Source organism: Mytilus trossulus, chromosome 3, assembly GCF_036588685.1.
Source record: "Mytilus trossulus isolate FHL-02 chromosome 3, PNRI_Mtr1.1.1.hap1, whole genome shotgun sequence".
Lineage (NCBI taxonomy): Eukaryota > Metazoa > Mollusca > Bivalvia > Mytilida > Mytilidae > Mytilus > Mytilus trossulus.
The window spans coordinates 31,835,989-31,850,897 of record NC_086375.1 but is presented as its reverse complement, the minus strand read 5'-3'; the positions used below and the strand labels follow the sequence as shown (position 1 = coordinate 31,850,897).

The 14,909-nt window shown below is 31.1% G+C and overlaps 1 protein-coding gene across 2 annotated transcripts in view; it reads right to left on the bottom strand.

The window, feature by feature from the left end:
- Positions 1-746: 746 nt before the first annotated feature.
- Positions 747-14,909, bottom strand: part of LOC134711251 (uncharacterized) — a 32,337-nt gene continuing 18,174 nt past the window's right edge. The window contains exons 2-14 of one of the 2 annotated variants that reach the window (XM_063571756.1): positions 13,013-13,174; positions 12,504-12,628; positions 11,620-11,704; positions 11,039-11,165; positions 10,575-10,618; positions 9,752-9,917; positions 8,030-8,091; positions 7,577-7,678; positions 6,177-6,486; positions 5,270-5,381; positions 4,814-4,921; positions 2,423-2,512; positions 747-1,366 (exon numbers count right to left, since the gene is read on the bottom strand). In XM_063571756.1, the coding sequence (XP_063427826.1) occupies positions 1,291-1,366; positions 2,423-2,512; positions 4,814-4,921; positions 5,270-5,381; positions 6,177-6,486; positions 7,577-7,678; positions 8,030-8,091; positions 9,752-9,917; positions 10,575-10,618; positions 11,039-11,165; positions 11,620-11,704; positions 12,504-12,628; positions 13,013-13,105 (1,500 nt within the window). In that variant the 5' untranslated portion in view covers positions 13,106-13,174 and the 3' untranslated portion in view covers positions 747-1,290. The remainder of the gene's footprint in view (positions 1,367-2,422; positions 2,513-4,813; positions 4,922-5,269; positions 5,382-6,176; positions 6,487-7,576; positions 7,679-8,029; positions 8,092-9,751; positions 9,918-10,574; positions 10,619-11,038; positions 11,166-11,619; positions 11,705-12,503; positions 12,629-13,012; positions 13,175-14,909) is intronic. The other variant, XM_063571755.1, reaches the window with a different exon arrangement.

Below are 14,909 nucleotides of genomic sequence, written 5' to 3'. Positions count from 1 at the left end.
TATCTCAGCAAAGAAATTGATTCAGCACTCTGAACATAAATGAATCCAACAATGTTAAAGTGGTACCTAACACAACAGGGAGATAACTCTGTAAAATCAGCTAAATGTTTTAATTACGTTGTGTTGTTTAGGGAATATTAAGCTTCTCGATTATCAAAATAAGGGTTTTTCAAACTGCTATATAACTTGTGTAATTTTTCTGATAAAACGGTTAGTTGAAATTTTTACAAATTTTTATATTTTTGTCAAAGGGTCAAAGTAAATACTTTGTCAAAATTTTATGAAAATTAAAGAGCCAAATTAATTTTAGTTAAGGTAATGGGTACCACCTTAAATCGCTACCATAATTGAGATTGTAGAATTTGAAAACTTTCATATTTTTCAATTCCAGACATTTAGTGGACAATTCCTTATTTTTTATTCAAATTATTTTGAAATATTTTGATTGAAAAATAAAGATCAACCAATATTTTTTATCCCAATTCAAAAATCTTTAAGGGCAGAGTCTTCAAAAGCCCTCTTTATTTTGTTGGATTTAATTGATATTTTAATAATGAGGTGTAGTTTTAACAGGGGAATATCAGATGTATGAATAATTCAAAACAAAATGAATTTTTAAACATTTCATTATCACTCATATAAAAGATTTTTCCACAATAAATAATGATGTTCTTTTCCTATAATAATTTGCGATAGCCTTTCTTTATATAGCTCTCTTTTTTTCATTTTTTTTTTTAGCTTGTTCATTCAAGCAATATGACTTCCTAATAACAATTAGTTAGGTGACAATTAAATCCACAATGGTTTTGGCACCAAAAATCTAAGTATCTACCAAAAATGACAAATGTCATCAAAATATAATGTCACAAATTATGTAGCTATACATGTATATAAATATCAAAAGAACTGCTACATTCTAAATGAGATTCCTAAGTCTAAACACCACTTCACTGATGGCTCTTGGAAATGTAGGATCATAAAATAATTTAAATTTGTACAGGACTAGTAATATTTCTTACTATTGACCATGAAAACATGATCATTATAACAAAACATATAAATTCTTAACTACTGGCTCCCTAACATCAAGTATAGAATATTTCTACCAAGGGGCATTATCATGCATAATCTCAATACAAAGTCTTATCATATGAATAATGGATAGTAACAAAATCAATTGCATCAAAGTCTATTAGTAGGAGAGATCAAGAAAAACTTCATATCCTGTAGGAGGGATTGACCCTGAGAAACATCATTTATATCAATGTCCACAATGGATCAGATATGTTTTTAGTTGTCATCACTTGAGACAGATTCATCACACAACAGATTTTTCATTGAAGATGCATAATCTTTTGCTTTCTCTCTGAAATGAAAAAATCTCAAAGGAATTAGGTAAAAGTTTATTGTAAATTGAAAATAACGCAATGCATTTATAATTTATGCCAAAAATTTGACACGATAATTATTATTGCAATAACTAGGCAAGATGTTTTGCTAGTAAAATTATGTTTAGATATAATATTTATTAAATCTGCAGTTTGTTGGTTGTAAAATATTCACATTATTGATGCACACATAAAATTGTTATTATCAGCATGAAAAATTACAAGAATATTTTGTATTGGAGATTCCCAGAAATTGACAATATGGGTCAGTTTAGAACTAAACACAAGACATCAAAGATGATTTCCCATTGTGAAGTTCCAATTTCTTTGTAGCAACATCTTGCCAGCCCATGCATATAGAAAACATATCTCAAAGTTGATACTATATTTCAGAGCTTGTGTGTCTTATTAGGATTTCATTGATAGACAATAACTGCATTCAATGAAGCTTTTTCATCAAGGTTTCAAAGTAGATACGTTGAAGTCATCCCTTCAAAAACTGAATAGCGGCTATCATGATTTGGTTAACTGTTATAAAACATCTATGTCACAGATGACCATAGATATATTCCACTTGTCGTCCTCTTATTCTTTATTGTGACTTATCACCAAATTTGTACTTATATGAGCAACACGACAGGTGACACATTCGGAGTAGGAAATGTTACACTTTGAATGCATTTGACTTTAGACACTGGTTTTGGTTGGAGTTCATGTTGCTCCAGCTATTGTTTTCTGTTTGGCATTTTTGTCTTTACGTTCATTCAATATTTGTCAATAGTGTTGCCTGTTTTTTGTTGAACTTTTGTACCTTTTCTCTTTTCCCAAGAGACCCCTTAACAGACATTCTAACTCTTATAAAGAAGAGTAAATCTTACAAATGAAATAAGTAAAACAGAAAATTTTATAAAAACAATGAAAATTGTCATTAAATATAATGAAACCGTAGATAAATAATTTCCCATCCACCTCTCTGTTCTATAAATTTTGGGAAGTTGACACCTTGTTATTAACAGATTTCCATGGTAACATACCTATAAGGTAATTGATCATCTGATGCCATCTGCCTCCAAGCATGACCCATCATTTTACTTATTTGGGAAGTATGGACACCAGGGTTAGATCTGAAACAATAAAAATAATAAAATACAAGATTGAAACAAAACCCAACCAGATGCTCCGCAGGGCGTAGCTTTATACGACCGCAGAGGTTGAACCCTGAACGGTTGGGGCAAGTATGGACACAACATTCAAGCTGGATTCCCCTCTAAATTTGGATTGTGATTAAATAGTTGACACAGCATAGGTTTCTGACACAGAATGAATGTATTCAAATGAACTTAAAATTTTTGTTTTCTCTTAGAGCAATTCACTATGCTGTTGAATATTAATCCTCTCAAAAAAATGTTTGAAGAAAATTTCTTTTTATTTATGAAATTTCAAATGAGAAAAATTGAACCCAATTTTTTAATCACATCCCCCTTTCCCTTATTCCAAAACTAATTTCAATTAAAATATTCTAATGGAGTTTGCAACAATTACTACTCATTTAAATACATCATAAAATATTAAGATGTAAAAAAACTGCTTGTTATCACTGAATGGTAAAGATTATTTAAATTTATCAGTTGGTAGTAAAAAGTGAATATACATTGTATATTGTATATAACATAGATTTAAGTTGATTCTGGACAAAGAAAGATAACTCCAATTAAAAAAAATTCTTGCAGATATTTCTTGCTTACTATACTGGACAAAGAAAGATAACTCTTAATTAACAAAAAATTTGCTATTTCACAACATTGTGAAATTAGATATTTCTTGCCATTGCACAATACTGTGCAATTGAAAAGACTTGCTATTGCACAATACTTAATATAATAATTTTAGATCCTAATTTGGACCAACTTGAAAACTGGGCCCATAATAAAAAATCTAAGTACATGTTTAGATTCAGCATATCAAAGAGGCCCAAGAATTTAATTTTTGTTAAAATCAAACTTAGTTTAATTTTGGACCCTTTGCACTTTAATTTAGACCAATTTTAAAACTGGACCAAAAATTAAGAATCTACATACACAGTTAGATTTGGCATATCAAAGAACCCCAATTATTCAATTTTTGATGAAATCAAACAATGTTTAATTTTGGACCCCGATTTGGGCCAACATGAAAACTGGGCCAATAATCAAAAATCTAAGTACATTTTTAGATTCAGCATATCAAAGAACCCAAAGGTTTCAATTTTTGTTAAAATCAAACTAAGATTAATTTTGGACCCTTTGGACCTCAATGTAGACCAATTTGAAAACGGGACCAAAAATTAAGAATCTACATACACAGTTAGATTCGGCATATTAAAGAACCCCAATTATTCAATTTTGATGAAATCAAACAAAATTTAATATTGGACCCTTTGGGCCCCTTTTTCCTTAACTGTTGGGACCAAAACTCCCAAAATCAATACCAACCTTCCTTTAATAGTCATAAACCTTGTGTTTAAATTTCATAGATTTCTATTTACTTATACTAACGCTATGGTGCGTAAACCAAGAAAAATGCTTATTTGGGTCCCTTTTTGGCCCCTAATTCCTAAACTGTTGGGACCGAAACTCCCAAAATCAATACCAACCTTCCTTTTGTGGTCATAAACATTGTGTTTAAATTTCATTGATTTCTATTTACTTCAACTAAAGTTATTGTGCGATAACCAAGAATAATGCTTATTTGGGCCCTTTTTTGGCCCCTAATTCCTAAACTGTTGAATCCAAAACTCCCAAAATCAATCCCAACCTTTCTTTTGTTGTCATAAACCTTGTGTCAAAATTTCATAGATTTCTATTAACTTAAACTAAAGTTATAGTGCGAAAACCAAGAAAATGCTTATTTGGGCCCTTTTTGGCCCCTTATTCCTAAAATGTTGGGACCAAAACTCCCAAAATCAATACCAGCCTTCCTTTTATGGTCATAAACCTTGTGTTAAAATTTCATAGATTTCTATTCCCTTTTACTAAAGTTAGAGTGCGAAAACTAAAAGTATTCGGACGACGACGACGACGACGACGACGACGCCAACGTGATAGCAATATACGACGAAAATTTTTTCAAAATTTGCGGTCGTATAAAAAAACTAAACATTGGACACAAATAATTCCAACATTATTACATCAACTATAAATTAGAAATACATCACAGCTAAATTGACCACAAAGTTTGTAATAAAGCAATAAATATGAAACCCCCAACATATTTTTAAATTAATTTTTACTAGAATATTTTTTTTCTTCAGATTATATAAATATTATTCTATATATCTGTTAAAAGAAGTTGTGCTGAACATGCATAAAATACTTGCCCAAGAAGGTTAAACAGACATCAATCGAAACATCATTAAAAGAAGTATGTAAAAAAAAATACAAGCTCACTCAATGAAAGATCTTCTATTCAAGCGACTGAACATCATAAACCCATTCATCCATGTTGTTTTTCTGTGGTCTATTTTTTCTACTTTTGAAACTGAAGATACTGTAGAACTGAAACAAATACATCAAAGTTTATTAAAATTTTATGATGAGTTCTATAGTTTAAATAGTCAAACATTTTTTCAAACAGTGTTAATACCAGTTTTTGTTAGTCCTCTTATACAATTGTTCTGTATTATAATTGAAATTTTGTTCTCGCATGTAAAATTTAATTCAATTAATCAATTTTCATGATTAAAAAATCTTGTTCGTGTAGATTATAAACTATTTCAATATAAAGGCTTGGAAGTTTTTCAAAAGATCATTTAAGTACTATAGACAATACAAGTTTGATAAAATAGAATGAGCATGTTTTAACTGACGAGAAGTGTAGTTAAAGAACCAAATGATATAATGTACCTTGATTGACTATTTGGAGGTTGATTTTCAATATCCCATTTCTTCCTACGTGATGTAGAAGATTTGTGGAATCTATAAATATCAGGTTCATACGACACAAAGTCTTCATCAACTGTAAAATAAAATAAAAATATTCATATTACTGTAGATTCATTTATTTTCGTGGATATCAATTTTCGTGGATTGCTGAAAACTTGCATATTCGTGGATATTTGATTTTGTGGTTTCATCAATCACTGTATACAAAGCCTATTCAAAATATGCTTTTCGTTGTACATTTGAATTCGTGGTTCACCAGTACCCATAAATTCCACAAAAATTGGTATCCAATGAATATTAATGAATCCACAGTAATTGCTTATGATAAAGATACAGATTCTAATCCACCCTTTTGATAACAATATCTATCCACTCAATATATATGTAGTTAAATTCCAACATGCATTTTTGGTGGTTTGTTATTTGTTAAGTTTGTCTATATCAAAATTTCCCCAGCTATTAAGTATATAGGATATTGCTGTTATTTGAAAAAGCAATATATTGTTTAAGGTAGATGGGGGGAATGACTAGTAAAAAAATTTGTTTTGTAGCAAGAATACAATCACGGTGACCTCACCTTTTTTCATTTGTATGTTTTAAAAGATCATTTTACCAGCTAAAGCCTTATATTTAATTCAAAATTTTATCAGTCAGGTTTATTAATTCTCATACAAAATTAACTTTTCTATTTAAAATGCCAAAACTGAAAATTTTGCTCTCTCTGTAGCTTTAAAAGCAGTTTAACACATACTTTTCAATATGTTTGTGAAAAAATCATGATATAAAATAAACTTTGGTAACGTATGAAAATAGTTTTAGACACTTATCTATTTTAAAATATATTTATGGACTATATATAGTATACTACCTGGACATTCTTTTGAGAATTTACTTTCAGTCCTCATCCATTTTCTATCACTTGGTGATGACAGGGCTTGTCTTCTGTGTGGTGAGACATTAGAAATATCATTAAACGGTGATCTCTGGGGTGTACTCTGTTTTCTCTTGTTTCTATACTTGGTGGGAGTTATGCTATAGTTATTAGGAGTAGGTGGAGGATTTGAGGACTGGGATAATGTTGTGGCTAGAACACAGTCCGGAGAAATGGTTCTCAGAGGAGATTCACAAATATCCATGTCCTGCTTATCTTCTCTTATACCACATTCATCACTACTATCCTGAAATGAAAATATGATACAAATCTTCTTAGCGATTATCTCCCCTGAACATTATTGATCTGTAATCAAAATGATAAAAAAATTCTTTGAGATTATCTCCCCTGTGCAGCAATCCTTTTGTAGTGAAAAATAAAACACAAAGTGACAAACCATCAAAGTGATTTTGTCCCCTTTATTTCAATGCTATCCTGTAGTGAAAAAAAAAGAGCTACAAACCATCATAGTGACAATTTCCCCTGTAATACAATTCTATCTTGTAGAGAAAAATATGACAATGCTTTCCTTTAAAAAAAAAACCAAAAAAACAAACAAGCATATTTAGTGATGATTCTCCTGTACATGATTGCTATCCTGAAATGAAAATAAGATACGAAATATTTAATGATTATCTCCCCTGTGCATCACTGCTATGATTTTAGAAATTATCTCCCCTGTACATCATTGCTATCCTGTAATGAAAGAAATAAGAAAAGAGGTTTTACATTTTGGATAATTATAAAGAATAATTTATATTCCACTGTTTATGCATGTTGATATTTTTTTCAATATTTGATTGGTTGAGACTATCCCACGTGTCATTGAACAAATCTTCATATTACCCTCTGTAATGTTGGGACAACATTGTGCGACATTACAGGCGGTTAATGTACATAACGTTTTGAACTTCTTTTTTTTAAATAGAGATAGCAAAAATAATTATCATGTTCAAACTTATTTAAGAATAAAAAGACTAAATTTAAATAATTAAGTTTTGATCCCTACTGTTTATCTATGTGTAAATCGTGTTTAGATATAAAAAATAAGTGGATAAGAAAAAAAATGTATGCAAACTAATATTTTATGTTCAGGTGGTAAACAAAGCATAGGCAATAGAATAAAAGATTCATTTCCCTAGACTTCTGGAAATATGAAGATTTGCTCACCCTCGTAAAATAATATTTCCCTCTGGCAAGCCCTCGTGAAATATGAATATTCTTGGGTGAACAAATCTTCATATCTCCCTCAGGCACGGGAAATAAATGTATAATATTAAATCACAATGAGAACAAAAATAAAATGAAATAACCATCTCTTTTCTGATAATACTTACTATAGTCTGATGGTGTGGTATTTTACCAAGAGGACTAGACATCAGATCAAATGCATCAGGAAAATTATCCAGTTTTGAAGAAGATGGCAGGAAATCTTCATTCTGACAAAGAAAAGGAAATGGTAAAAAGCTACTATTGTTTTGATTTCCAGAAAATTGCAATTATTTACATTTTAATTCACTTATATTCTGTATGCTAATGCAATCTATTATCAAGCTGTGTATTTGAACTTTTAATACATGCATTTGTCATTGCAATTGGGGAAAACTGTACACACAAAATATGAAATGAAATTATTGCTAATTCAGGAAATGTTGCATGCAAATAAAAAAAATAATGCCATTTTGCTGACAGAATTCAAAATGCATTTGTTTAATTTTGTGAAATCTAACATGTGACAATTTTCGGCAAATAAAAATGTGTGAATTTACAGTTATATAAAATATTATTACCAAATAAGGATCTTCATAATGTTCAGGAACACAGCATGCATTATCATCAAGGAATATGTCCTCTGAAAATAAGACATAAACATTTTTCTTTGTTGTAAAATACAGTAAAACCTGTATTAACCAGCCGGCTACGGGACTTTGAAAAAGAGCCGGTTTGGACAGTGAGCCCATTTATTCAGGTTTCCTTTTTCACTGGAAGTAAATGACTTGTGATGTCCGATGTATTGCAAGTAAAAGTTCTGTCTGATTGTTAATTACAAAAAAAATGCATATAACTTTTTAACTTCTTATGATCCTTGTTTTGTTTCTTCATATTCATTGGCTATAAAAATGTTAAAAACTAGTTGTTCCTCGAATTGAAAATAATAATATTTTGACCGTGTTTTACATATCCTCGTATGTGAAATAGATTTCGGTAGCATCAGTCTCCGACTTGTCAATTTCACTTTGTTATTCATTTGCATCACAATACTCGCGTTGTTTGGATCGTAACACAAGAGTTTCGTTTTACTTCCTTGATCAGTCATTTCCAACGTTGGTATTGCCAAATTTGAAAGCCAGAATATTATCAAACGAAATTTCATCATGATCGAAACATACACTGTCCATTGATTATTGTCATCCCAGTGTTCTTCATTATCACGTTCATTAGATTAGGGATTGATAACAGCCTTAACAGGGAACCCGGGATTTTGAAAATTTCCTACTCCGCGATTTGAATTTTTTTTTACATGTTACTACGTAACTTCAATCCGAGATATAATCGGTGTGTCTTTTAGTTTAATTAACACAATTTTATAGTGTTTTAACACATAATACAGCTCACTACTGTACGATTGTAAGTTCACAGTTTAACACCTCACCTGGCTTATTGATTATCCTGAAAAGCCATATTGTATAAACAAATATATTTTGATTGCAGATCAATCATTTAAAATTAATTATACAAACCGGTTTTGACAGGTAATACTTGATGTAATTAAGAGTATTGGGACTATATCATTAGACTGGAATTTCGGAATACGCAGGGTACGGTTTACAAAGGGTATTTTAACAAAGACTTTGCAGGGGAAAAAACGGGACTTTAATTTTACGGTTGGAATGGACAGGAACCCGGTTTATTCAGGGTCTGGTTTACTCAGGATTGACTGTATATGTCAAAAATACTAACACCATAAATTCTGCTTGACTGGCATATGGCTGAATGTAATCCAACTAAAACATTTTTCTTTTTTTAAGAAATCAATTTGTGAGTCTTTACTGTCAAGTGTAAACATAAATATGTTGCTGTGTATTATAACTGTGTTGTTGCATTAAAGAAAAATTTCCAAATCATTTCACCTTGTAGTTTCAGAGTTGAATGTTGTTTTTTTTGTGTAACAAAACTGGAGCTAGTGCACATGAAAAACTAATTACTTAGTGAAGTTGTGTAATGAATGAATCCTTTTGCAGATCAAGAACAACTTGTCATGTTTGCTCATGATTGGAACAGGAATATTTGTCCTTATGAAAAAGTAAAAGGATGAAGTAGTCTGTAAACATATATATTTGACAAAATACTAGGTGATGGTCACTTACAGCCACATTCAATTTTGTTAATCATTATTTGATGTTTCTTTCTATTATATGCCATAAAACTGTACTAACAATGGACGGAACGGAGGGACACTTATGTGCTAAAAATTGGACTTTCTTAAATTAAATGTTGTGTGTAAAACTAACCATTTATTTTTAGGGTTGATGATACCCCTTGTGAGTCTTGAGAGTTGGCTACCATTTCCTGAGTAATTGTATGACACAGATCATCTGTTGTTGAATCTATTGTTGGTGATGAGATCTTTTGTCTTCTCTTCTCCATTAACATCTTCTTACTATTTTTAGGAGTCACCTACAAATTAATTTCCTTTAAAATTGATTTGTCTTGAAATCTTAATTAAATTTTTCATTAGATATTTAAAACTGTAAAAATGACAGAGATTGATATACAGTATGCCTTACACCACCAAGGCATACAAGGCTACAATGTTAATATCCAGCATTAGCTCTATCAATCAATATGAGGGTTTCTTTATGTCAGGTTTGTTGTTTTCTATAATAATTTTAAAATTGAGAATGCATGAATCAGGCCACTAGTTTTCTCATTTGCATTGTTTTCCATTTCTCATTTCAGGGCCTGTTATAGCCTGCTATGTGCCATAGTATATGGTAATGGTCTATTTTCATTGAAAGGTAGGATTAGGAGAACATTCAATGCTGAATGATTTTTCAGTGTTTTATAGCATTACTTCGGGTTATTTTAGTTGTGTGCCCAGCATGGTATTTATTTTTTTCATAATTGAGATCTTGGTTCCCTAGAATGGCACTGAATTTTGATGATTTTTATGCCCCATTTATGGGCCATTATGTTTTCTGGTCTGTGCGCCCATTCGTTCGTTTGTTCGTCTGTGCTTCCGTTTTGCTTCTATATTTCACCCAGTGGCATATATTTAATGCATATTCAGGACGGCATTATGATGAATCACTATAAAATGTATATTACTGGTACCTTGCGCTTTATCATCATTGCTTCTTCTTTCTTCTCAGCAGGTTCTGTTTAATAAAATAAAAACACTTTATTATATGCAAATATGTATGTCTTGAGGGTTTTTCCAGACCATTCCTTATCTTTGAGAGTTTCTTAACAACTAACTTTCTGCAACATATTAGCTGTTATTGTACATGCAATCTTTTTTTTTTACCATATATGTGACATTAATTTGGCATAAATATATTTTAGGGTATGTACTTAGATGAGGTTTAGGAATTTTTGTCAAATGTTCAGATTCGTTGTTTTTTTTCCAAAGATACAGGGTAAATATTTTTGAAATTGTCAACCATAATCATGATAATGACATAACTTGAGGATCCCAAAAGGACTTTGAAACAGAAAGATGAAACTGTTATCTAAACTTTGTGGCAGGCTAGTGATAATGATGCAATATGATTCATACTATGTGGTATTAGATTTACCTGACCACTGTTCTGTAATGAAATTAGTTGACATTCTTAGTTGTTTTATACCAAGATGGCCACACACAAAGCTAATTGTATTCTCAAGGTAACAAATGTAGGCAATAATTCTTTGCATCATCACAACCTGAAAATAAATAAAAATCATGCATCCATTTGTGGTATTGTTAAAAAATAAATATCTTATTGTCAGTTTATCATGTTAAGACAGGCAAAAACATTAAAAGTGAATGTAACATGACTTACAAACCACTTCAAATAAACTCTCTCATATCAAATATTTGCAGTTTGAAAATGTGTGTTTTTCAAGTTTCATATATTTTATTCATGGATTTTCCATAGATTTAGGTATCAATCTATGGTTCCACATATAACTTATCAAGACCATGAAATTGATCTTTTTGTTCAAACACCAACAAACATAATATAAAATTTTCATTTTACTTATATGTATTGGTAATTCTTACAAAATTCTCAAGTAAATGAAACCACCCACAATACATTAATTTGAGTGTCCCAACTCCACAAACTATGACAAATTGTGAAACAGCCCCTTTAGGATTTAACACTTTATCATATACCTTTGTTTCTTTCATGAATGGACTTAAACCAGGAACTCTGTCACACACTTTCTTCATACTTTTATTTAACGTGTGATGACGTACCCTGCAATAAAATAATGTCAATCATACAATATAGTGAGGCACCACCAAGGACAGACTGCCATTGTTAATACTAAAGCAATTGAAAATTCAACAATATATTAACACATAAGCTAACAATTTTGCTTCAAGCAGTCCTTGTTATATATATATTTATTAACCCTTTCAACGCTACACAAAAAAATAGAAAAATGGCTGCTGCTTTTAACTAATCCTCGTTGTCAGTTTCGCAATAGAAATGCTGAAATATTTCCATATTTACAGCTTCGTTTCCGATTTCCGCCATTTGCATTTGTCAAAATATTTGTTTTTATTTTCCTTCAATTTTCCTTCTACTGCATGATTTTACAATAAAAATTGCCGGGAACTCAAGTGCAAATGAGACTTTGTATATCCTCGATTCATACAAGAAAAAATTAGAGGACCCGAATGAAAACCGAATGGTTTAAGAGTCCTGATAAAAAATCTGGTGCCATCGCAAAATATGCCACGATGAGCAGTGGCGGACAGTGTATGTCATCGCGGCACATGCTGTGTATAGCGTTGAAAGGGTTAATTCTAATTCCATTGTGATCAAATATGTTTCATTGGTTGGAAAGTCAAATGCAGCAATTTTTTATGTACATGTTATTTTCTGGAAAGAATGATTACTACATGTATACTAAAATGTCTGGTTAATGTATGCTTTTGAAGTTTTACAATTACTTGAACGTGTGACAATCTTTAAGGACGACTCATTAGATTATAAATAAAGTTAAAATATATATGTATAAGTTACAAGGTCAAGTTCATATCTTTTATACCTTTCATTTTCTCTGTGTCTTTCCATCATTTTCATCATAGTTCTTGGCGTTTTATTTTGGCCAGCACTGCGAATCTTCTTGTCATCAGGAGTAACAGCCAGAACTTCTGTATTATTAGGACTTTTCTGCAGATAAAAAAATTGCTTTAGGATTGAACAAACTTCTTTTTAAAATTAACTCTAAATTCAATTATAAAATTTGAAAACTGATTTTATTTTTATACCAGCTTCAACTTTTGTCCTTCCACCAGTCATAATCTATTCCATTTTGAAGCGTACTAACAGGTTAACTTAATTAGATTAATTGATTGTTGGTGCTTAACTCAACTTTCAGCACTCTCGATCATATCATGGTAACCAGTTTTCCAATCTCAATTTTATTCATAGATGGAGGAAGCAAGAATTTTTGGAGAACCACAGATTATCAGATGGAAAAACTTAAAAAAGAAATTCAATTTTCATAACATCAAATGTACGGTAAATGAGAGACCTTAGTAAATCTAATTTTACCTGAGGAGTATTCAAGTAGGATTGAAATGGTAGCTGGGATATGTCTGGGACACTCTCCTCATCCTCACGGTCATCCCCATGGATACAAAACATAGGGTCATAAATGTACTGTCCTGGCTGGCTTTCCTTAAATGACCTGCCATCACTAACATTTCTAATTGGCTGAAATAAAAAATAAAAAAAATGAATAACAGTATACCTCAGAACATTTTCTTTTGTTCATTTATGAACTGATCATGAAGAAGAACAAATTAACAAATGTTATATTGTGTTTCATTTAAATGTATGTCATCTTCAATATCTTGAAATGCACATCTCTCTATTTTTTAAATCTATATAAAATTGAGAATGGACATGGGGAATATATGCAAAGAGACAACAACTGGACCTAAGAGCAGATAACAGCCAAAGGTCACCAATGGGTTTTGAACACAGTGAGAAAATCCTGCACCCAGAGGTGGGTCTTATCTGGCCCCTAAACATTGTCTTTTAAAGTATATATCACTAATCAACTTTCCAGAACTTATAGTTATATGAAAAACAATAAAGCCATACAAACAATATCTGGAATTGACTAATTAATTAACCCAATTGATTTAATCAAGCAATTAAAATCAAACAAAGATTAAGATTACCCTGGTGTTTAAAGGGACGGTTTTGTTAAGGCTTTAGTTTTCTACATTGTGTTAAGTATACTGTGTAATCTGCTGTTGTTTGTCATTTCTTGCAATGGCATTGTCAGTTTGTTTCAAATTTTAAGTTTGATTATCCCACTTCGAAATAAAATTAAGAAAGGAAAAAACAATTTAAGATCATATGACAGGATTGCTTCCCTTAGTAAATGTGGTAGATTCTTTAGCTCAGTTGGTATACATGCTGACTTGTAACACAGAAATCCCAGATTCAAGTCCCGGTGGAGACAAAGCTGATTTTGAATGTAGAATCATGCTCTCTGGTTAAACTGGCTCCAACTAAAAACTCAGTGGTTAGAAAGGAGTATGTGTGTGAGAATCATATTGTATGAGTGGAAGTGTGATAGGATTGCTTCCCTTAGTAAATGTGGTAGATACTAAGTCAGCTGTAAGCAATTGAGCTAAGGAAGAGCTTCATTAGCTCAGTCTATATTAGTCCAGTCGATTTGTGCAGAATTTTGACAAAATTGCTCAGATTGTGGTAAAAGCATGAAATTTGGAATAGTGGTAGTATATGTCATGAACAACATTTTAAGCTATGGACCCACTCTGAAAGTCAAAATTTGCGGAAGAGGCAGCCATTTTGAAATGGCGGCCGTTTGATCTCTATAGATTAATAAAAAAAATCTAAAAAAAATATTAGAGAAGATATTGACATGAAACCTGGGTAATATAATAACAGTGCTGATTCCAATTGTCTTGTTGAACAAAGTTTTTGGAAATATTACCCTTATTGAATGGCGGCCATCTTGAAAAATCTTTGTTTTTAAGCAAAAAAAGGTAGTCATTATTCGATGAAAATTAAAAAAAAAACCAATGTCGAAGATATACAAATGTATTTGTTTGAGCTATATAAACAGGACGAAAAGCGAGCCTATGACCCCCCCCTCCCCGAGTTTTTCTTCTGTTTCGTAGAGGGTACAAATTACTTTATATTTTCCGACAATGTACATGTCTCTAATGTTCAAAAGTAATCGACATAGTTTAAACGCGACCACGAAGAAGATAATAAAATGAACTATTACTCTAAAAGCAATATTCCTGCCACCGCTTGTTCAACATAGAATAACAGGAGAATTTTATTTTACAAGTATAAATAAAGCAAGAAAATATTTGTATACCTGTCATTTATAATAGTTGGCTGATTACAGGATAATTCGTTTTGTTGATATTGTTCATTTGAAACAACTTTCAAAAACCTTGAT